Genomic DNA, 19,323 nt, shown 5'->3' with positions numbered 1-19,323 from the left:
GTCCCGACTAAAATGGATTTTCCTCCTCCATCATGTTGATTTTGTCAGAAACCAGTGTTATCATAAAATGATGGCTTAATCACAGCTGATAATGTCTTCTGGATGGTATGACAACGTATTGGCTTTGTTACTATATGAAGGAAATGATGATTAAAACATGTACCGGCTGTAGACTCAATGAATGCTTCGACGTTGCGACTGCCAGGGAAAATGGCAATAGCACCTGAGTTCTGCCTTTACTTCTGAAAGTAATAAAAAAAGCACTGAGGCTCCGTAGTCTGATCCAAGATGGAGGGCTCTGTCTTCCCCCAGCATGGCACTAAAGCAACATTCTTTACATTCTGAACTTTCAAAATAAAAGCCCTAGACATATACATACACCCGATCACTATCTACCAGAGAGAATTTCACTAAGGAGAAAGTCAACAAAAAGCTTACAGAAGCTATCCCAGATTAGTGAAAACAACTGGAGTACTGTGAGGTTTTGGAAAATAGCTCTGGTGAGGGAGGAGGCACAGAAGGCAACGAGGCACTGATATTCCTTCTAATAAGCTTCATCAGTAACCAACCAACAGCACCTGCCTACCAGAGCTGCCAACATTGTGTTATAGAAAGTAGTAGCATGCCGAGCGGAGGAAGGCAATTTTTTTTCCGGCGGGGGGTCCGAGGTCCGCCGAAGCCCCCAGAATGCCCCCTTATTTCATTTTTACTTTACTTATTTCTATTTATCTTTTGTATTCAACTGTTTCTATTTTACTGTAAATTGTATGTATATATAGTTCCCTATTCCTTTTCCTATCACCCTGCTGCTATAACATGTGCAATTCCCTTACAGGATTAATAAAAGTTATCTTATCTTATCTTATCAGAAGCCAGAGACTTTACATGCTCTGAGATGCAATCTAGGTCATATTAGGACATGTTTTTCTGCAAAGTAAATTTTTTGTGTATAATTTCTCCTTTTCCCTGTACTGTTGCATACAATTAAACACCAACATACACAAAAAAATATTTTTATTAACCGAACAGAATTCATCATGAAACAATACTGAACAATAACACATGAAAAACCTGTACACAGCCTTTTTTAGAACAGAGTTCAACTCAAGGGAACCTTTGGCTGTGACATGACCATCTGATCAACCTCTCACTTTAGATGGTCATAGGTTGCTGACTTGGCCTTGGCAAGAGTTGTCTTGGAGTACGCCTGCTTGTAGCAGACAGACCCCTTTGCCACCATGAATTGTTTGTGGGTAATGAGGTTACTCAGGGTCTCCATTCCCATACTAGGTCTGAACTCCGTTCTGTTTTTTGTGACAAGACTGAAGATGCGTTCGCAGTCTGCATTGGAATGGAAGATGCAGAAGATAGCCAGCATTACCTTGCAGAGTAAAGGGTACTTGAGATGGCCATTTCCATCCTTCAGCTGACTCATCAGGTGCCACTGTGTGTCTGGTCTGTCACAGCTGGTGATGCTTTCTGGCAGAGCATCGGTTTGGTAGGTCATGAATTGACCCTCAAGCTTGTCCATCTCCTCAGCATTCATCTTCAAGCAGGGGAATCTGCCTGTGAAGTACCTCACAGAATTGAAGTCTGCGCTGTCCCGTGCAGACATGTCAGCCACAGAAGCATTCCGTAACACTGGGTCATCATAGGGAAACTTCTTCACCATGTACTCAACAGCCTTCATGTAGAATGCCCGCACAGCGCTGAAGACCTGGGCCAGCTGCAGCTCCTCAAGCTCAGGGTGATCTGCTATGAAGTCTCTGGTGTTTTGCCCAATGAACAAGGTCTCATTGCTCTTCTGGTTGCTTGGTTCCCTAAATGGTACCTGGTGAACCTTAGCAGCTGCATTGATCACCTGAGGCTTCACAAATCGGTTCAAGAGATTCTTCAGCTGTGTGGTCAAAGTCCTGTGTAGTACTTGTATGCAGGGTTTGTCTAGCTGCAGCAGAGTGTTGGCCTCATCAAATATCGGCAGGACCGCACTCAGAAAGTAGCAGTAAAGATGGAATGTTGGGTCCTGCAGATGTTGACATGCCCTCTGCACTCTCTGTTGTGCCCCTGTCTTGGGCTGAGTGGGTGCAGTGCTAGATGTCTTGGGCTGAGTGGGTGTAGTGGTAGATGTCTTGGGCTGAGTGGGTGCAGTGCTAGATGTCTTGGGCTGAGTGGGTGCAGTGCTAGATGTCTTGGGCTGAGTGGGTGCAGTGCTAGATGTCTTGGGCTGAGTGGGTGCAGTGCTAGATGTCTTGGGCTGAGTGGGTGCAGTGCTAGATGTCTTGGGCCGAGTGGGTGCAGCGCTAGATGTGTTGGGCTTTGCCGTTGCAGTCTTGGGCTGTGTGGTTGCAGCTGCTGGTGTTTTCTTTCCCTGACTGAATTTGGCTAGGTTTTGTTGGCGAAAGAGATAGCCTGCCAAATCAAACTGAGAATTGTCCTTGCTGCCGCTACTGTGGGTTGATGTGTCCTTGCTAACACTGTGGGTGGACTTGTCCTTGCTGCTGCTCTGCGTGGACTTGTCCTTGCTAACACTGTGAGTGGTCTTGTCCTTGCTGCTGCTCTGCGTGGTCTTGTCCTTGCTGCTGCTCTGCGTGGATTTGTTCTTGCTGCTGTGCCCAGACTGTTCTGACTCAAAGTATTGCAGCAATGCAGGCCACTGCTGCAACAACCTGGCGATGCATTTATCTAAAGAGAGCCACCTCGTACTTACATGTTTAACAATCTTTCTCATTTCCACTCCACACAGATCCTGACATTTCTTCAGTCCCTGTTTCCTCTTGCTGGATTTGTCTAGGTAGAAGTATATGTCCACCAGAAGCTCTTCAATGGACACTGGAAGCTGAGCAGCAGCTTTTTCTGCAGCTAGATGAATTAGATGGCACGGGCATCCCAGCACATATACTGCACTGTTTTTTTTGTTGATGTAGCCTGCCGTGCCAGCTTTGAGTCCCTGCATCACCATGGCATTATCTGCCCCAAAACTCATGCAGTTGTCCCAGGATATGCTACGTTTCTCAAGTTCATTGTCAATGAGTTTGAATATGTTCTGCCCAGTAGATGCCTCATGACACTCTGGCAAAGATAGCAGTACTGTCAGAACACGCCCAAGTCCTCGATCAAAGTACTTCACAACAAGAGGATACAGCTTACAGTCTCCATAGTCAGTGCTCCCATCCGTGGCTAGGGAGTATGGAGCTGTCCTCATTGCCTCCGTGATCACAGACGCATCCTCCTTGGCAAGGGCTCCAACAATGGCGCTGCTCTTTGTGCGACCAGACCCATACTTTCCTGCAATTGCAATCACAAAAATATTGAATTGTATTATCATGATTATACTCTAGATTACACAGAATTGCAGAATTACAATCATGATATTAATCCTCTGTAGAGTAAGTTGGCCTAGGCTATTTTTTTTTCACCTTTACATAAAATGAAAAATGTTTATCAGAATGATACAGTATCAGTATAAATTAGCAATCATTAATTTGCAAGATTTAAATCAGATTATCAACCAGGGCAGTACTGTAACTGTTTTATATAGGCTAGTCTGTACAGATTGTAGAGTGTATTGTGACAGTATACAGATATAAATCTATGACTATGAATGCTTGAGATGAATTGAGGCTATTTGTCATTTGAGCCTTACCAGCGATTTTCGAGTCCGGAAACATCTTTTTCACCAGTGGCCCGATGTGGTCGGCCACCGCGATCGGGATGTTGTGTTCCACCAGAAAGTCCACAGCGAGCACTTCGGCATTTATGACACTGGTGTCACTGTCAACCGTAAAGAAACCCGCGATGGGCCTTGTAGCTTCCACTGCCGCCTTGTATGACGTGTGTTTAGCAGTCCTGGTGTGCTTTTCAACGTCGTGTCGGCCCCCATGCCTCACGCTAAAATCTGCCTTACACAACATACAGTAAGCGTGGAAGTCGTCCAGCTTCGACCGGGTGATGGTCGGCCATTCTGCGTTATATTCTAGCTTGAAGTGCTGTTCAGAAATTCGCCGCTTTTTCGGCGGAGGACAAGTACGTTCACCATCCATTTTTGATAGACTTCAACTGACAGCTCGCTCCGCGATTTCGCGGGCATAGTGTATTCACGAATTATCATTGGTCCATTAGAAATTAAGATAATAAAAACACAACACATATGTTAAATTATATAATGAAATAAAACAGATATTAATATTTTCTACTTATCTGTGCTATAAATGTAATTTTTGTATGATTCCAATTATCTTAAATAATTTTATAACCAAAATAGCTGAATTTGCTCGTGACCTGTTCAAACCAGTCTATGGTTCAAACAGGGAGGAGACAAGCGGGGTAAGGCAGCAAAGAGCGGCGCCTCACGTCAGATTGAGCAATCCCTCACAAACTGGATTAAACGCATGCCTTTTTCTCTCATTGTCTGTGAAATGTTTGTAGACACTCGTATTATGTCCTTTCTATCCATTGAGTAGGTAATGTATTTTAGGTAGGCCTATGTGTTGTAGTCTTGCTGATCTGACATAAACCTGCGGTGAAAAAGCAGAGGGGAGGCAAACAGTAGGCTATCTCTGTCTCAATGAGGAGGGCGTGCGAAAGCCTGGACACTAGACTCCATTAATCACTTCACGTCCCGATTTACTGAGATCATTGCTTGAGCTAAAATGCTTGTTTCATACGACGGGACAGAAGATAACTCGATCGACCAGTCACAGTGTGATTGTCTATGTTAGACGGCACGCGCCGTTGAATTTAAGAGAAAGGCTAGCGGAGCTAGTGAGAAATTAGCACCTCCTGTATAATGCCTCCCTGCTCTGTAACAAAGATGCTAGTGAGGAAATATCCCCTCCTGTATAATGCCTCCCTGCTCTGTTACAAAGATGCTTGATGGTTTTACCCCGATATATATATGTAACAGTATGTAACCATAATGATTTACCCCGATAAATCTGCCACAAAATACAACAATGCAAATGCAGAAGAATGGAAAGCCACCAGTACGTTTAATTATTAGCCAAGATTACATTGATATCCGAGTGTTTCCGAGGGGATTGTTTAATGTCTGTCATCCATTTAACATCATACAACGTCGTTGTGATCACTTTGAACCCAACAATCTTTTTTTTTAATGTATTGGTGAGCTGAGTTTGAGAAATTAAACTTTGCTGCTAAAGTTGTGTTTTTTGGTTGCTATAGTTATCTAGTTGCTATGCTAGCTAGCTCAAGAGACTTAAATAACCTAAACGATTTAAATGGAAGCGTTCAATTCGCATGTAATGATAGCTAGTTATATAGAATATGAAAAACAACCAGTAGTCAATGTGCAAGCTGCCAATTGAATTACCGTAATTTCCGGACTATAAGGCGCACCTGAATATAAGCCGCAGCAGCTAAATTGAATGATGTGTACATATATAAGCCGCACTGGACTATAAGCCGCAGGTGTTTTAATGTTTAATTACCATATGTAAGGGTTCGTGCACAGAGGGGATTGTCGGGAAAGAGATGGCTGTTTGAGGAAGCTCCCATTTATTAACATTTCAACAAACAAGTTGCATATTTGCATAACGTATTCAAGTGTTACTATTTAGTGCAATAGTAGCTACAGAACATGTACTGTGCTGTGTAAACTGTACTGTATCACATAGTGTTTCAGACACACAAACTTTTCAACTTTCAAAATTAAACGGTGCGCTCCCAGCGCACGTACCGGCAGTGATCTAGAGCAGCGGTTTTCAACCAGTGGTACGGGGACAAACTGTCTCGCTCTCGTAATGTCTGTCTGTCTTGCTCTCGTTCTGTCTCTCGTACCACTCTCGGTTCCACTTTTACTTTTGCGCGCTACCTGTCTCACTCTTTTCCGACCTCCAGCTTTTCCTGCTGGAACCCGCCGCTTAAAGGTGGGGGTGCGCGGACCGGCCATAGAGCCCATAGAGTTAAAGGCGGTGGCCGTTAGCTTTAAAAATCCATAGATTAGCCGCACCGTTATATAAGCCGCAGCGTCGAAAAATGGGAAAAAAGGCGCGGCTTATAGTCCGAAAAGTACGGGTATGTTTTAATATACTCTATTGACTTCACATATTTTTCACATAGGCCTATCTGACTCTGAAAGCCAGCTACGAACCTCACCGCACGGCACTGGTCTACATGAATAGAATTCTTCATCAACAGCGGGAGCCAAAACAGCATAGCATCCTGGTAACAGTAGTGAGGGCATTACAAAAAAGAAGTACAGCCGATCCTATTGGCTCTTTGCCAACGCAAGGGACGAATCATAAAACGGCTTATATGTGAGCTTTAGTGCTGGTTGGATGTCAACACATGCACGAGGCTGCCAGCTCACCGATTCATTTTTCGATTTGTTAGGTAATGCGTAGGATATTCAAGTCAAGCGTAGCGGCGTAATTAGGGCCTGGAAATCGTATCTGCTACGCCAAAATCGTGTATGTTGGCAGCTCTGGCCTACTCATTAATACTTCTGTTTGACTTAGTATTAATCATAGCACTAAGATCAGGGCTTCCAGTTCTTTGGAATTCCTACGGTTGTTGCTTTGGGCGATAACTTGGCTGCGAGGGAGTGCGGTCGTCTTTCAACAAGAAGGTTGTAGGTTCGATCCCAGCCCGTACAGTCAACATGTCGATGTGTCCTTGGGCAAAATACTGAACCCTGAGGTGCTCTCGATGGCCAACGGAGTGTGAGTGAGTGTTAGCTTACTAAAGCAAGTGGTACTGCTCTGTGTGAATGATGACATGTAGTAGTTAAAGCGCTTTGAGGGGTTGTAAAGACTGGATAAAGCACTATATAAGTACAGTCCATTTATCATTTACCATAAAAATAGTCAGGATGCTAAAGTAGTCGTGATTTAAAGGTATATTTACGGGTATAACAATCTTTTGTTCATATCAACAGACAAATTGCAGTGTTGCTAGTCGTGTTGGTAACAGTCTGCACTGAAAAACTTTAATTAAATGTATCATGTCAACAAATTCCACACAACCATTAGGGTTAGTTGAAAGCAGTAACATTAAGTTTAACCTAATATTTTATTAAGTTATATTCAAACTTCATATTATTGCTTTCAACTAACCTAATACAGTCATGTGTAATCTGTTGAACTAATACAGTCAATGTGTTGAATGTAGTATTTAGGAAATGGAATGGAATGGAATCTTACTAATTTTATTGTTTGACAACAGAAACAGAAAGATATCTAAATGAGATCATGAACATATCTTTATGAAATCACTGAGCCAGGATTAAAAATCCGTCCCTGGACAGAGTAACATCTGTATCTGTCTCTGCGCTCACAGCCGGCTGAGCAGCGACTCTACTTTCTCACATCTCTAACTTTCTCTGTGAGCATACATGTTGTTAAAGCTGCTGGGATCAACTTGTGTTTATCGTCGGGAGATATTGTGATGCAGTTTTTTATACCCAGTTTATAAAAGGGCAAAGAAGAAACTATTTGATATGTTGTTCCAAGGTTTCAATGAACAAAGGCCTCTATTAACCCCAACTAGAAGAACCGTTTCGACACAAGATGTTTCCAGGCTTCCTTTGCACAAAGTTGAGAGTTATCAACTTCCAGTTTAGCTTGAAGCGAAAAGCTGTCAAAACGTGGAAATAAAAAAGAGATTCAGAAGTGGAATTAACCATTTTATCATCATTGTTTTCAGAAATACCTTTTGTTTAGACAGAAAAAGAGAAAATGTTTGCTCAGTTAGCCATGTTGGATTCCAGTTTTAAAGGGAGAGAAGAGAACCAGGGACCAATCAGGTGCCACCCACAATAGAGTATTTCACAAATGAATTTTGGTAACTTTTTGATAATGGGGTCAATTGAGTGGAGCTTTTGGCTGTGAACTGTAAGACCCTCATCTTTTGTTAGCTAACACAGTTAACATGATGGTTTGGGGCCAAATAGTCGTTTGTCCTGACAACCGTTGAGGCAGTTTCACCTCAGTGTTCATAATGCATAATGATTAAAATGTGTGCCTCTTGTTATGAATAGAACAGAACAAAATGGTGAAGACGATGAAAACACTATGACCCAATGAAGAAAACATGTGAAAACTATTCTCCTTCAAACAGCGACTGACCATAGGATCGTTTTGATACAAGACCCGTTATGCAGTAGGTGGAGATGGTTCACTGTGCTGTGGGATCCTCTCTGTATCTTCTTCACACAGTGAGATCTGTGTTGTGCTGCTGTGGGTGTCTGGCCTTCATCTGCATCAATACATACAGTGATGCTGTAGATATATCAGCCTTCAATAACACACCACAAAGGTGCATGTTTGTAAGATGACAATGTAAAATGTGTAAAACTAGAATATGTGTAGTATTCATAGGCTGCGCGTGAGGCTCAGGTTTGGGAAGGCTAAATAACTTTTTTCCACCTGACGCAAAGAGATCAACTCAGTGAAAGCACTGCCTGCTGACCAATCAGAGCTCAGTGTGCGGAGTTTAAATCTATCAAGTCATATTACAGGATAAAGGAAATACAGTTTAAACTGCCGTATACAGGGAAGACGCCGACGTGTCGCACTTATCATTCATATCACACTGATATCATGTAGCAGCAGTGCTTAATTTGTAAATCATAAGGTGCCGGAACGCAAAGTACATATGACAACTCAGGGATGATGAGACGCGTACAGGTCCCGGAACGTATACAGAAAAGGTGCTGAAAACAACATGAAAATGTCCACTTGCAACGCTGTGGGACTTACAAGCCTCAATTTCAAATAGTATCCATGGTATAAATGTTATGACGATAATTTATAATTTGTTAGGCTAGTACGCACAACATAGGCCCACATCACCACAGGTGGGACTTCAGTATACAGCCAGCAATTAATTTCTCAACAGGTTTAACGTGTAAAAAATATATTTATTAGGCCTATTCAAAGATTGGCACGGCGGCCTATTAATAGACAGTATGTTTGCTCACCATATTTAGTTGTTTAAAACACCCCACATCACGAGCATGTCCGGATTGTCCTCTATCTCTTTTTTTCTGCTTTTACTGCGTGTGTCTGTGGCAGTTCTGTGTCCTTTGGCCACCCAGGACCTCACGTACGGGACTGGATTGAATTTAGCCAGGGGGGGTCCAACAAGATTTAGGAAGAGTAAAGATGACATGGTAGATGTGAGCGAAGAGCTACGGTTGGGAGTGCAAATCAAGTTCATTTGAGAAAATCCGCGCTCACATTCAGCACTTGCAATGGGAATGCTGTTGACAGCAACAAGTAACTCCATCAGCTCATCGGGGGTGTCTTTACCATCTGAGTCTCTGTACGTTCTGTAGGCCCGTATGACTGCGCGCGGGTTGGCAATATTGAAGCGCTGACACAGTGACTCAACCTCAGTCTCTCCATACAGCGCACCTGCGTCCTCGGGCCAGTATTGTGCGTAAAGCACCTTCAACTCCTCAATGAACTTGTTATATCCAGTTTTATCTGGCATCCGGCCTCCTTGAGATAACATACGGTCCTCCAAGTTCTTGGCCACAGTTAGAAAAAACTGACCTGTCGCTGGACGTCCCACACTCTTCTACGCTCAATGCGCTCTCCTCTCCTACTGAATCTTCCTGCTGTAAGCCAGCTGATGTCGCGGTTCCGCTCGCCTCTTGCTCCGGCTGTTGTACCGGGCTAGTTGATGCCAGGGTACCCACCCTTTGCTGTTGGTGGTCCACCTGGCTGACGGTAGCTGGCTCCTGTTCCGGCTGGCGGTGAACCTGACCCGCTGCCCGGGCTTGGCTAGCTGTCGGTTAGCTAGCTGGCTAGCTGTTGCGGCGCTAACCTCCTCCTGGTTTTGACCATCAACATGACCGCTGGAGCTGCCCTCGTCGCTGCTTGTGGAGGCTTTTCTGACTCGTTTTGAAGTGTCTATTACCTCTTCCTTCTTTTTGAAGAAAGACAGTAAATGTAACTGTCTTTTTGACATGCTTGCATTGAATCACCGTTTCTTCCTCTCTGCGACGTGCTCCTCATGTGGCGAATTTCAAAAGTGAAAGACGTTTGTCCGTTGGTCCAGCTTTTCAGTGCGTCAACACAGATCTCCGACTCTTTCAAATCTTAATCTTAATAAACGACATGAAATTCTTGGGATTTTTTCTGTAAATTAATATCTGCATATTTTATTTCATTTTAACCATTTTTAATTTTTATTTTTTGTGAGAGGTACCGGATCAGCCCAAATAGGTGCCGGAACACAGGGTGGCCAAAATGAAGAGGTGCCGGATCCTGTTCCGGCAGGATCCGGCTCAAATTAACCACTGTGTAGCAGGTATATAAATATACAGGAATGCATTCCACCAATAATCCCTCACGTTTTATTTTATTGTTCCAATATTATTTATTGTCACTTTTATTTTGGTATGTTTACTACAAAAGACCGTTTTGGGAGCTAATGCTTTTATTTTGAAGTCTTCACTTTCGGCAGTGACGTCATCTACCTGCGTTGCACCCTCTCTCACTCAGTTGTTTGTATGGCAGACTGAGGTGAGGAGAGTTTGTCATGTGCTCTTTGTAGATTTCTGTTCTAAATGATGTTTACAGTGTTTATATCATCTTAAACTGTGAAACAAGGTTATAATATCATTCCATGGTGCTAATGTGTTGCTGTGTAGTTGTTTTGCAGAAGTTTGAGTGTTTTAGCAAGCTTTTAGTTAAGTGTACTGTTTAGCAGCACTTGTGAGGACTCACACACAGCACCTGCAGCATGTTTAATGGCGTCTTTTCCCCACCACAGACTGGTGTGTTGCAGACGTCCATGTGTATTAATGCTGCTGCATTATTGTGTTTACTTCATGCAGGTATGTTTGTTGCTCCCATGTTTTTGGTCTATTGTGTTTTGTACTATGTGTTTATTTTATTGTTTTATTTACATGTCTAAAAATACTAATTAGCCGGTGGTGTATACATTTCCAGTGTAACTGTAATTGTACAGTGTATTGTGATCTAATGTGACAGATTTGATATCTGAATGTTTTATAAGTACTAGTCTCGCAGTTGTTTGTATGGCAGACTGAGACTGGTGTGTTGCAGACGTCCATGTGTATTAATGCTGCTGCATTATTGTGTTTACTTCATGCAGAGGAATAAATACGCCACAGTTTCGGTTAAAGACAACAACCGAATCTCCTTGTCCATCAAACACAATCACATCATCAATCCGATCATCGATCATATAATATCACAATATTATCTGAGTCAGCTTCTCGAGCCGTATCTGGCCGTGCAACACTTACATTGTCACATAATACTGTATGCAGAAGTATTATTTTAAGCAACACATTAAGTTGACGAAACACTCAACTCAAATGTAATTAAAGTCAGATCCACTCGTGTCTTAGATGGGGCAGTATCATAAAACTGTTGTACGCTTTCAAACACTCTGTAGTTCATTTATTTTTTAACCAGTTGTTCTGTATTTTCCTTACAGGTTCAACTATGTGGCTTTTATGCTGCATTATATGTTTAAGTCATGGATGTTTAAAGTTCATATTTGTCTAATATTAGTTTACTTTTCATTAATGAAGTATGACGCTGCGCTGTCAGTACACTTGTCCCTGTTTGTGATTGGTCAAATGTAGCTAACCCCGCCCCTTTCACGTGAACGCGCTCTCAGCTGGAGATAGAAACCCTGGCTTGATTTACCGAGTTGATAACCAGCGTCGTAGGACCGCTTAGCGAGATCTCGTTTGTTAGGTTTAGTTAAGATAACTCAAACATATCCAGGGTATGTTGAACTGGCTTCGTAGTACACGGCACAGATGGCTGCATAGCAGCGCTAATGTCAATGACACCAACATTATACATTATATTTTTATTTTACCAGGATGCAATGACACAAATATTTGGGAAGGCTTAGCCTTCCCTAGCCTACTGTACCGCCGCACCTGGTAGTATTGACATGAGATGAAGAATGGCTGGAGCTAAAATGATGCAACTAAACACCGTGTGTAGGCACGAGGCTGTCAGTGTCAATCACACAGGGGAATACATGCAGTGTTAAATCAACAATCAACTGCAGGTTCAGAAATAATTCAAGCATATGTGTATTATGTAACAGCCTACCAAACACCACAGAGAATATATATGTATATATATATGATGTGTAATGTTAACTACTACCCATGCAAACAACACACAGGATGCATCAGAGACAGGGTCTTGCAATGTGTAATAATCAAGGGAAGGCTTCAGCTGCCAATATTTTACAGTAACATCAAGTGATTGCATTACATGATGCATGATTGTGAATATACTGTATATAACAGGCACAGACTTGATCATTACTGCTAGCCTTTTTACATCCTAATGGTATTGGAATTGCAAACCTTCTGATCATTATCATGTATCATCTAGAAACTGCTTACCCCCTAATTGTACCCTTTGTTTCTTTACTCCATTTGTCATAATACACTGTAAATCCGACCCCAGTGTCTGAATGGAAAGCTGCCTTCCCTATTGATCACTAATCTGTTTATACTGTCGTCTCACTACCTTTAGACGAGGGGTTTTCAAAGTGTGGGTTGGTGAGCCTCCCCTCAGAGAACATAAGAACAGCCGCGCCCCCCCTCCCAATTATTATTGCTGTTATTATTATTATTATTATTATTATTAGGGCCCGAGCACGATGTGCTAGGACCCAACGGCGTCCTAGCATGAAGTGCGAGGAAACCTATTGTTATTGGTGGAATTATTATTATTATTATTAGGGCCCGAGCACGATGTGCTAGGACCCAACGGCGTCCTAGCACGAAGTGCGAGGAAACCTATTGTTATTGGTGGAATTATTATTATTATTATTAGGGCCCGAGCACGATGTGCTAGGACCCAACGGCGTCCTAGCACAAAGTGCGAGGAAACCTATTGTTATTGGTGGAATTATTATCAGGGCCCGAGCACGGATGTGCTAGGACCCGACGGCGTCCTAGCACGAAGTGCGAGGAAACCTATTGTTATTGGTGGAATTATTAGGGCCCGAGCACGGAGCGCTCGGACCCAACGGCGTCCTAGCACGAAGTGCGAGGAACCTATTGTTATTGGTGGTATTATTATTAGGGCCCGAGCACGGATGTGCTAGGACCCGACGGCATCCTAGCACGAAGTGCGAGGAAACCTATTGTTATTGGTGGAATTATTATTATTATTATTATTTTTAGTCACCATCTTTCCTGTTTTTGAGGCCTTTAGGATGCTGACAAAGTTGTATAATTTTGCACGGACGCCAGGACCGGGACAAATTGCAACATTCTGGAGTCAATGGGTTAAAATATTCCAACGTGCTCAATAGCGCCACCTATCAAAATCCCATTTCGGAATACATTTACAAAGTCGCACCGTAACTCTGAATGACCTGAAATTTTGCACACATATTCGGGTGGACCTGCTCTACAAATAATCCTCTTGGAACACAAAGCTCCGCATACATTTTTCTTCTAAATTAGCATAATGTTCAAAACAGTTAAATATTCACTTAAATTTCAATTTTCAGTTTATCAACACCAAACTTCATATCCAGCATCGGTGGACGGTCAGACACATTACCGTAGAAAATGAGCATGTTAGGACGATAAATATTGCCGCCGTTAATCAAAACGTACTCGCAAAAAGACGGGGCTTATAAAGAAATGCTCTTAACTCATCAACAATGTATCCAAACAACACAGGTTTTGGTAGATAGGTTCAGACTGTCTTGAGCGGATAGACTAATTATTATTATTTTTTTAGACATACTCTCAGGGTGACTACGAACTCAGATTTAAAGTGTCGCAAAAAAATCAGAATGTGGGCGTGGCCTATACATTATTTTAAAATTGCGATAGCATAAAATGAGCTTCGGACGCAAAACTTGGGACACACGTCAGAGCCCACGACCTTTTCGAGAATATAAAAGAAATACGTAATTTTTCAAAAAAGCTGCTCACTAGCACCCCCTATTGTGTGGTAGTCACATATAGTTTCTTAGAACTTCACGATTTTTGGCACAGACATTCCTCATGGAATTGCGGACATATTTGTAAAGAGATTCCATTAGCCCCGCCCCCCAAAAAGTCGGCCATTTTGAAATATGTGCGTTTTTCAGCAATTTTAAGCACATTCTTGCAAACTGCTCCTAGGGGAATGATCTGAAAAGTTCCAGTCCAGGACAAGTTCAGCCCCTATCCAATATGATGCCAAATTGAGAAGAACATTTTTGATAGCTCAATCGTGGAGGTCGTAAGCTAACAGCGAATACAACATTTTTGACGATTTACATGTCGCAAATGACTCCAAACTACTCCAAATTACTCAAATATCTTTGTTCCAATATTCACGAAACGCTATATCTACATTACTATTATGATTGCACACATATTTCAATTTGCCTTCCATTAGCCCCGCCCCCCAGAAAGTCGGCCATTTTGAAAAATGTGCGTTTTTCATGCATTTTAAGCACATTCTTGCGAACTCCTCCTAGGGGAATGATCGGAAAAATTCCAATCCAGGACAAGTTCAGCCCCTATCCAATATGATACTTAATTGTGGAGCACATTTTGGAAAAATCACTCGTGGAGGTCGTAAGCTAACAGCGAATACACCATCTTTGATGATTTACATGCCGCAAATTGCTCCAAACTGCTCGCATATAGTTTTTCCGATATTCATGAAACGCTGTATATACATTACTATTATGATTGCACACATATTTCAAATTGCTTTTCATTAGCCCCGCCTCCCAGAAAGTTGGCCATTTTGAAAAATGTGCGTTTTTCATGCATTTTAAGCACATTCTTGCGAATTCGTCATAGGGAATTGATCTGAATAATTCCAATCTAGGGCAAGTTCAGCCCCTATCCAATATGATACTTAATTGTGGAGCACATTTTGGAAAAATCACTCGTGGAGGTCGTAAGCTAACAGCGAATACACCATCTTTGATGATTTACATGCCGCAAATTGCTCCAAACTGCTCGCATATAGTTTTTCCGATATTCATGAAACGCTGTATATACATTACTATTATGATTGCACACACATTTTAAATTGCTTTTCATTAGCCCCGCCTCCCAGAAAGTTGGCCATTTTGAAAAATGTGCGTTTTTCATGCATTTTAAGCACATTTGTGCTAATTCGTCATAGGGAATTGATCTGAATAATTCCAATCTAGGGCAAGTTCAGCCCCTATCCAATATGATACTTAATTGTGGAGCACATTTTTGAAAAATCACTCGTGGAGGTCGTAAGCTAACAGCGAATACACAATTTTTGACGATTTACATGGCACAAATTGCTCCAAACTGCTCGTATATAGTTTTTCCGATATTCACGAAACGCTGTATATACATTACTATTATGATTGCACACATATTTCAAATTGCCTTCCATTAGCCCCGCCCCCCAGAAAGTCGGCCATTTTGAAAAATGTGCGTTTTTCATGCATTTTAAGCACATTCTTGCCAACTCCTCCTAGGGGAATGATCGGAAAAATTCCAATCCAGGACAAGTTCAGCCCCTATCCAATATGATACTTAATTGCGGAGCACATTTTTGAAAAATCACTCGTGGAGGTCGTAAGCTAACAGCGAATACACCATTTTTGACGATTTACATGTCGCAAATTGCTCCAAACTGTTTGCATATAGTTTTTCCATATTCACGAAACGCTGTTTACACATTGCTATTATGATTGCACACATATTTCAAATTGCTTTTCATTAGCCCCGCCCCCCAGAAAGCTTGCCATTTTGAAAAATGGGCGTTTTTCATGCATTTTAAGCACATTTGTGCTAATTCGTCATAGGGAAATGATCTGAATAATTCCAATCTAGGGCAACTTAAGCGCATATCCAATGTGATGCTACATTGCGAAGGAATAGTCGATCGCTTGAACATGGAGCTCGTAAGCTAATGGAGAATGTACAAATTTTTGACCATTTATGTCACAGACTACCTTAAGCTACTGAGACCTGCCTGTCTGCCTGCACCATCAACTCTCATCACACACACACACACACACACACACACACACACACACACACACACACACACACACACACACACACACACACACACACACACACACACACACACACACACACACACACACACACACACACACACACACACACACACACACACACACACACACACACACACACACACACACACACACACACACACACACACACACACACACACAACCACACGTACACATTGTACAACAAACACAAACAGCTCCTAAAGCATAACTAAATATCAGGCTACAGCCCTTGTATATTTTACTATGTGAAGCACTATATGGTTTCATGAAAAATATCTACTGTTTATTGGTAGATATCTCCTAAAGCCTACAAATAAAGTGTGAAATGTAGGCCTGTTACATATAATATTGAGCGATATATATTATACACACTGTTCTGCTTTCTGCACTGACCTCAGCAGCTGTTCTCACTGTAAACATCGCCTCACAATGAAAGCATAACCTAACATCCAGGGGAGATGTGATTAGTGAGTAAACAAACAAACGGTAAAGGGCAGAAAGTCTGATGCACATTTGATCATCTTGAATAACTTATAATCACAACGGGAACAGTTTGCAGAGCTGTGCTTCGTTGACATCCAGCCATGCATCACGCCTCTTTTAAACATCACTGTTGGCTGAAATCATCTCCGGAGAATACTTCAGTGTACCCCCGGTTATAGCTCCTCCAGAGACACTCCTCTCTCCTCTAAATCAGTGTATCCTCGGTCACGGCTTCTCCAGACAGCCTCCTCGATAATCGATCCTCGACGAGCCTTCAGAGAAATTAGTTTTCCTTCCAGACTGCGCGCCGACATCCGTTTCCGGGTTGCTGCCAGAGGACCTGGGAGTCTGGGACGCGAAATTAGAGAAATGACAAACGGCTCATTTCCGAGGACTCGCACGCGTTTGCTTGACGCCGGGACGACCGGCCGCCCTCCCCGACAGGCGCACGGACGCGAGGGCCCGCTCATCACTGCGCGCACAAGTGCGAACGCAGTTTTAATTATTGTTGTTGTTGCTATAATGCAGGGGTATTCAATCGCATTTCAAAGAGGTCCAGTAAGAGAAAATGTAATTAAATGCTCTGTTTTCGCTGTCTACCTTCCGCCATTTGAAATTACTCCTACTGTTTCTCTCCTCTTGTCGTGTCTCTGTGTGTTTGAATCTATCGTGCTGACTGCACCGATTTGATTGGCTGAGTAGCGTCACCTCCTTAAAACATTAAACAATAACTTTTTTAAACCTTTTTATTTTTATGTTTTAAACATATTGTATAAAACTCACCCACTACTTGGACTATTCCTTGCCCCCCTCTAGAATAAGCCCGAATGGTCTCAACCATATTGCATCAGTAACGTGCATGCGATAACAAGATCGCAAGGACGCTGGTAGCGATCGGAAAATTGAGTGCTGTTCAGTTTGTCTGTTGTGGAACATGCGTGTCCGTGCATGAAAATATACCAGACACCCAATTACAATTGCATGTTCAATTCACTACCCTGGAAGTTAATACAGTTGTTAAAGTTGGAACAGCCTGTGGACAGCCGTTCTTCCTTGCATGTCAGTCGCCGACACCTTCTTACAGAGGACGGGCACATCTAGCTGCAGCACGACCCGTATATTTCCGCACGCCGTGTTCTCAAGACATATTTTTTTTAACATTTTCAACATGGTGGATAAATCCTTATATGCTCCCGGTAACACACTGAATGTACACTTTGCCTCCTTATTACACTCACCCCTACTTTAGTGCGAACAATGAGTCTGCGTCTTTGATGCACACAGGAATAAACGCAGATCATCCTCTGGCTGCAGCCTTGACCGGTACTTGCTTTTGATCAAAGTCAATGCGGAAAACCTGCACTCACACAGGTAGGTGGAGGCGAAGGGAATGAGCTTTTACAGCCTTTTTGGCGAGGTGGGGGAACTCAGTCTCCACAGACAGCCACAAGTGGGCAAGTGTCACTTTACTTGTCTTTTTCTCGTTATTTTGTGTCTCACGCTGCGCCTCCCCTGAAGCTCTCTGGCGCCCCCCAGGGGAGGCACGCCTCACACTTTGAAAACCGCTGCTTTAGACACTTCAAGAATGTACTACTAGCCAAGTCAGCCAAGTTATATTTCATGTTTATCTTTGTGGGAGTTATTCGGTTAAAACAGTTATGTCTGGACAAACAAAATATTTTAATAGCATAATTTAGCTCGGATCGGATTTGGAAATGTGGCTAGGAAAACTACAGTCTGTGCTTGTTTGCAGCAGAATGGGTGTGGCATAAGTCATATAGTTAGACTTATAAATTAATTTCTTTAAACATTTCTGACTTCTTTGGGGAACGCTACTGCATCTTCAACATTGACACATTTAGAGCTGAAATTGTCAAAATTAACTAACTATTGTCATGACTCTTCCTTTAGTTGGATTGAATACATCTTCATTTCCAGAGCAACTGTCGTCCAAGCCCTCCTGTTTAACAAACTGGTACTCTTGTGCTATAAAAAAAGGAATATTAATATTTATTTGAAATAATAGTAAGAAAGCTCTATCACGAGGCCACACAGGAAAACACATTACCAGCTTATTATGAACTATGTTGAGAAAAACATATATATTATGTTTATACACAATATATATTGTTAAAAAGATACAGTTTGAGCTAAACTGAGGTGAAGAAAGATGAATGACATGGATGAATTAGTTAGATAGGTTGTAATAATGTCCTAGCTTGCTGAACACACTGAGTACAGTAAGCTTTTGATGATATTTGGAGCCGTGGCTCAGTTGACAATATACTTGAATGTAGAAATCAGTGAGCTGCTTATTCAAATTGTACTCAAAGGTAACCCATTTATTGTTGCTTTGTGTTGTTTACGGTCTATGAAACTGAAGATTCGAAGATGTCACTTTGGTGTATGTTTGCTGTCAGATACAACACAGGTAAATCTACAAAAATTATATGTTTGTATTTGAGTCAAAATGAATCGCACCATCTATTGTACAACAGAAAGCATTTCTCCGGGGTCGGGACTTTTGGACAGCTTTATCTGTCCAGATGCAGTTAAGGTACAATATGATAAACCCTTAACAATCCCGGGCTGAAATGTCAGTGCCGAACCACATGAATAATCAAAATACAATAATAAGTATCAATAAGGCAAAAGTAATACACCGAGTATCTGGCCCTAAATGTCTAGATGTTTAAATGTATCCAACTGAACCATGATTTGCTTTGCTTCTAGTGTGACAGCATGTTTAAGAACCTTTGCCATGTGTGGCAGGCTGTTGTCATGGTATAAGAGTGTCTTAGCTCTTTTTAGGGAACAGAT

General features: G+C 42.1%; 2 protein-coding genes across 5 annotated transcripts in view; both read right to left on the bottom strand.

The window, feature by feature from the left end:
* Positions 1–19,323, bottom strand: part of fbxl16 (F-box and leucine-rich repeat protein 16) — a 91,016-nt gene that overhangs the window by 52,996 nt on the left and 18,697 nt on the right. The window contains exon 1 of one of the 4 annotated variants that reach the window (XM_079643400.1): positions 9,516–11,292. The exons of 2 other annotated variants lie outside the window; for them this stretch is intronic. The gene's annotated coding sequence lies outside the window, so the exon portion shown is untranslated. One more of the 4 variants, XM_079643398.1, reaches the window with a different exon arrangement.
* Positions 998–6,440, bottom strand: LOC307015042 (uncharacterized protein). The gene is made up of 2 exons (XM_079643391.1): positions 3,644–6,440; positions 998–3,285 (listed from the first exon to the last, which is right to left on the bottom strand). The coding sequence occupies exons 1-2, from the start codon at positions 4,038–4,040 to the stop codon at positions 1,148–1,150; spliced, it is 2,535 nt and encodes an 844-aa protein (XP_079499517.1). The 5' UTR covers positions 4,041–6,440; the 3' UTR covers positions 998–1,147.

This window comes from Notothenia rossii, assembly GCF_949606895.1.
Source record: "Notothenia rossii genome assembly, chromosome: 8".
NCBI classification, from domain to species: Eukaryota; Metazoa; Chordata; class Actinopteri; order Perciformes; family Nototheniidae; genus Notothenia; species Notothenia rossii.
This window is presented reverse-complemented; position numbering and strand designations above follow the sequence as displayed.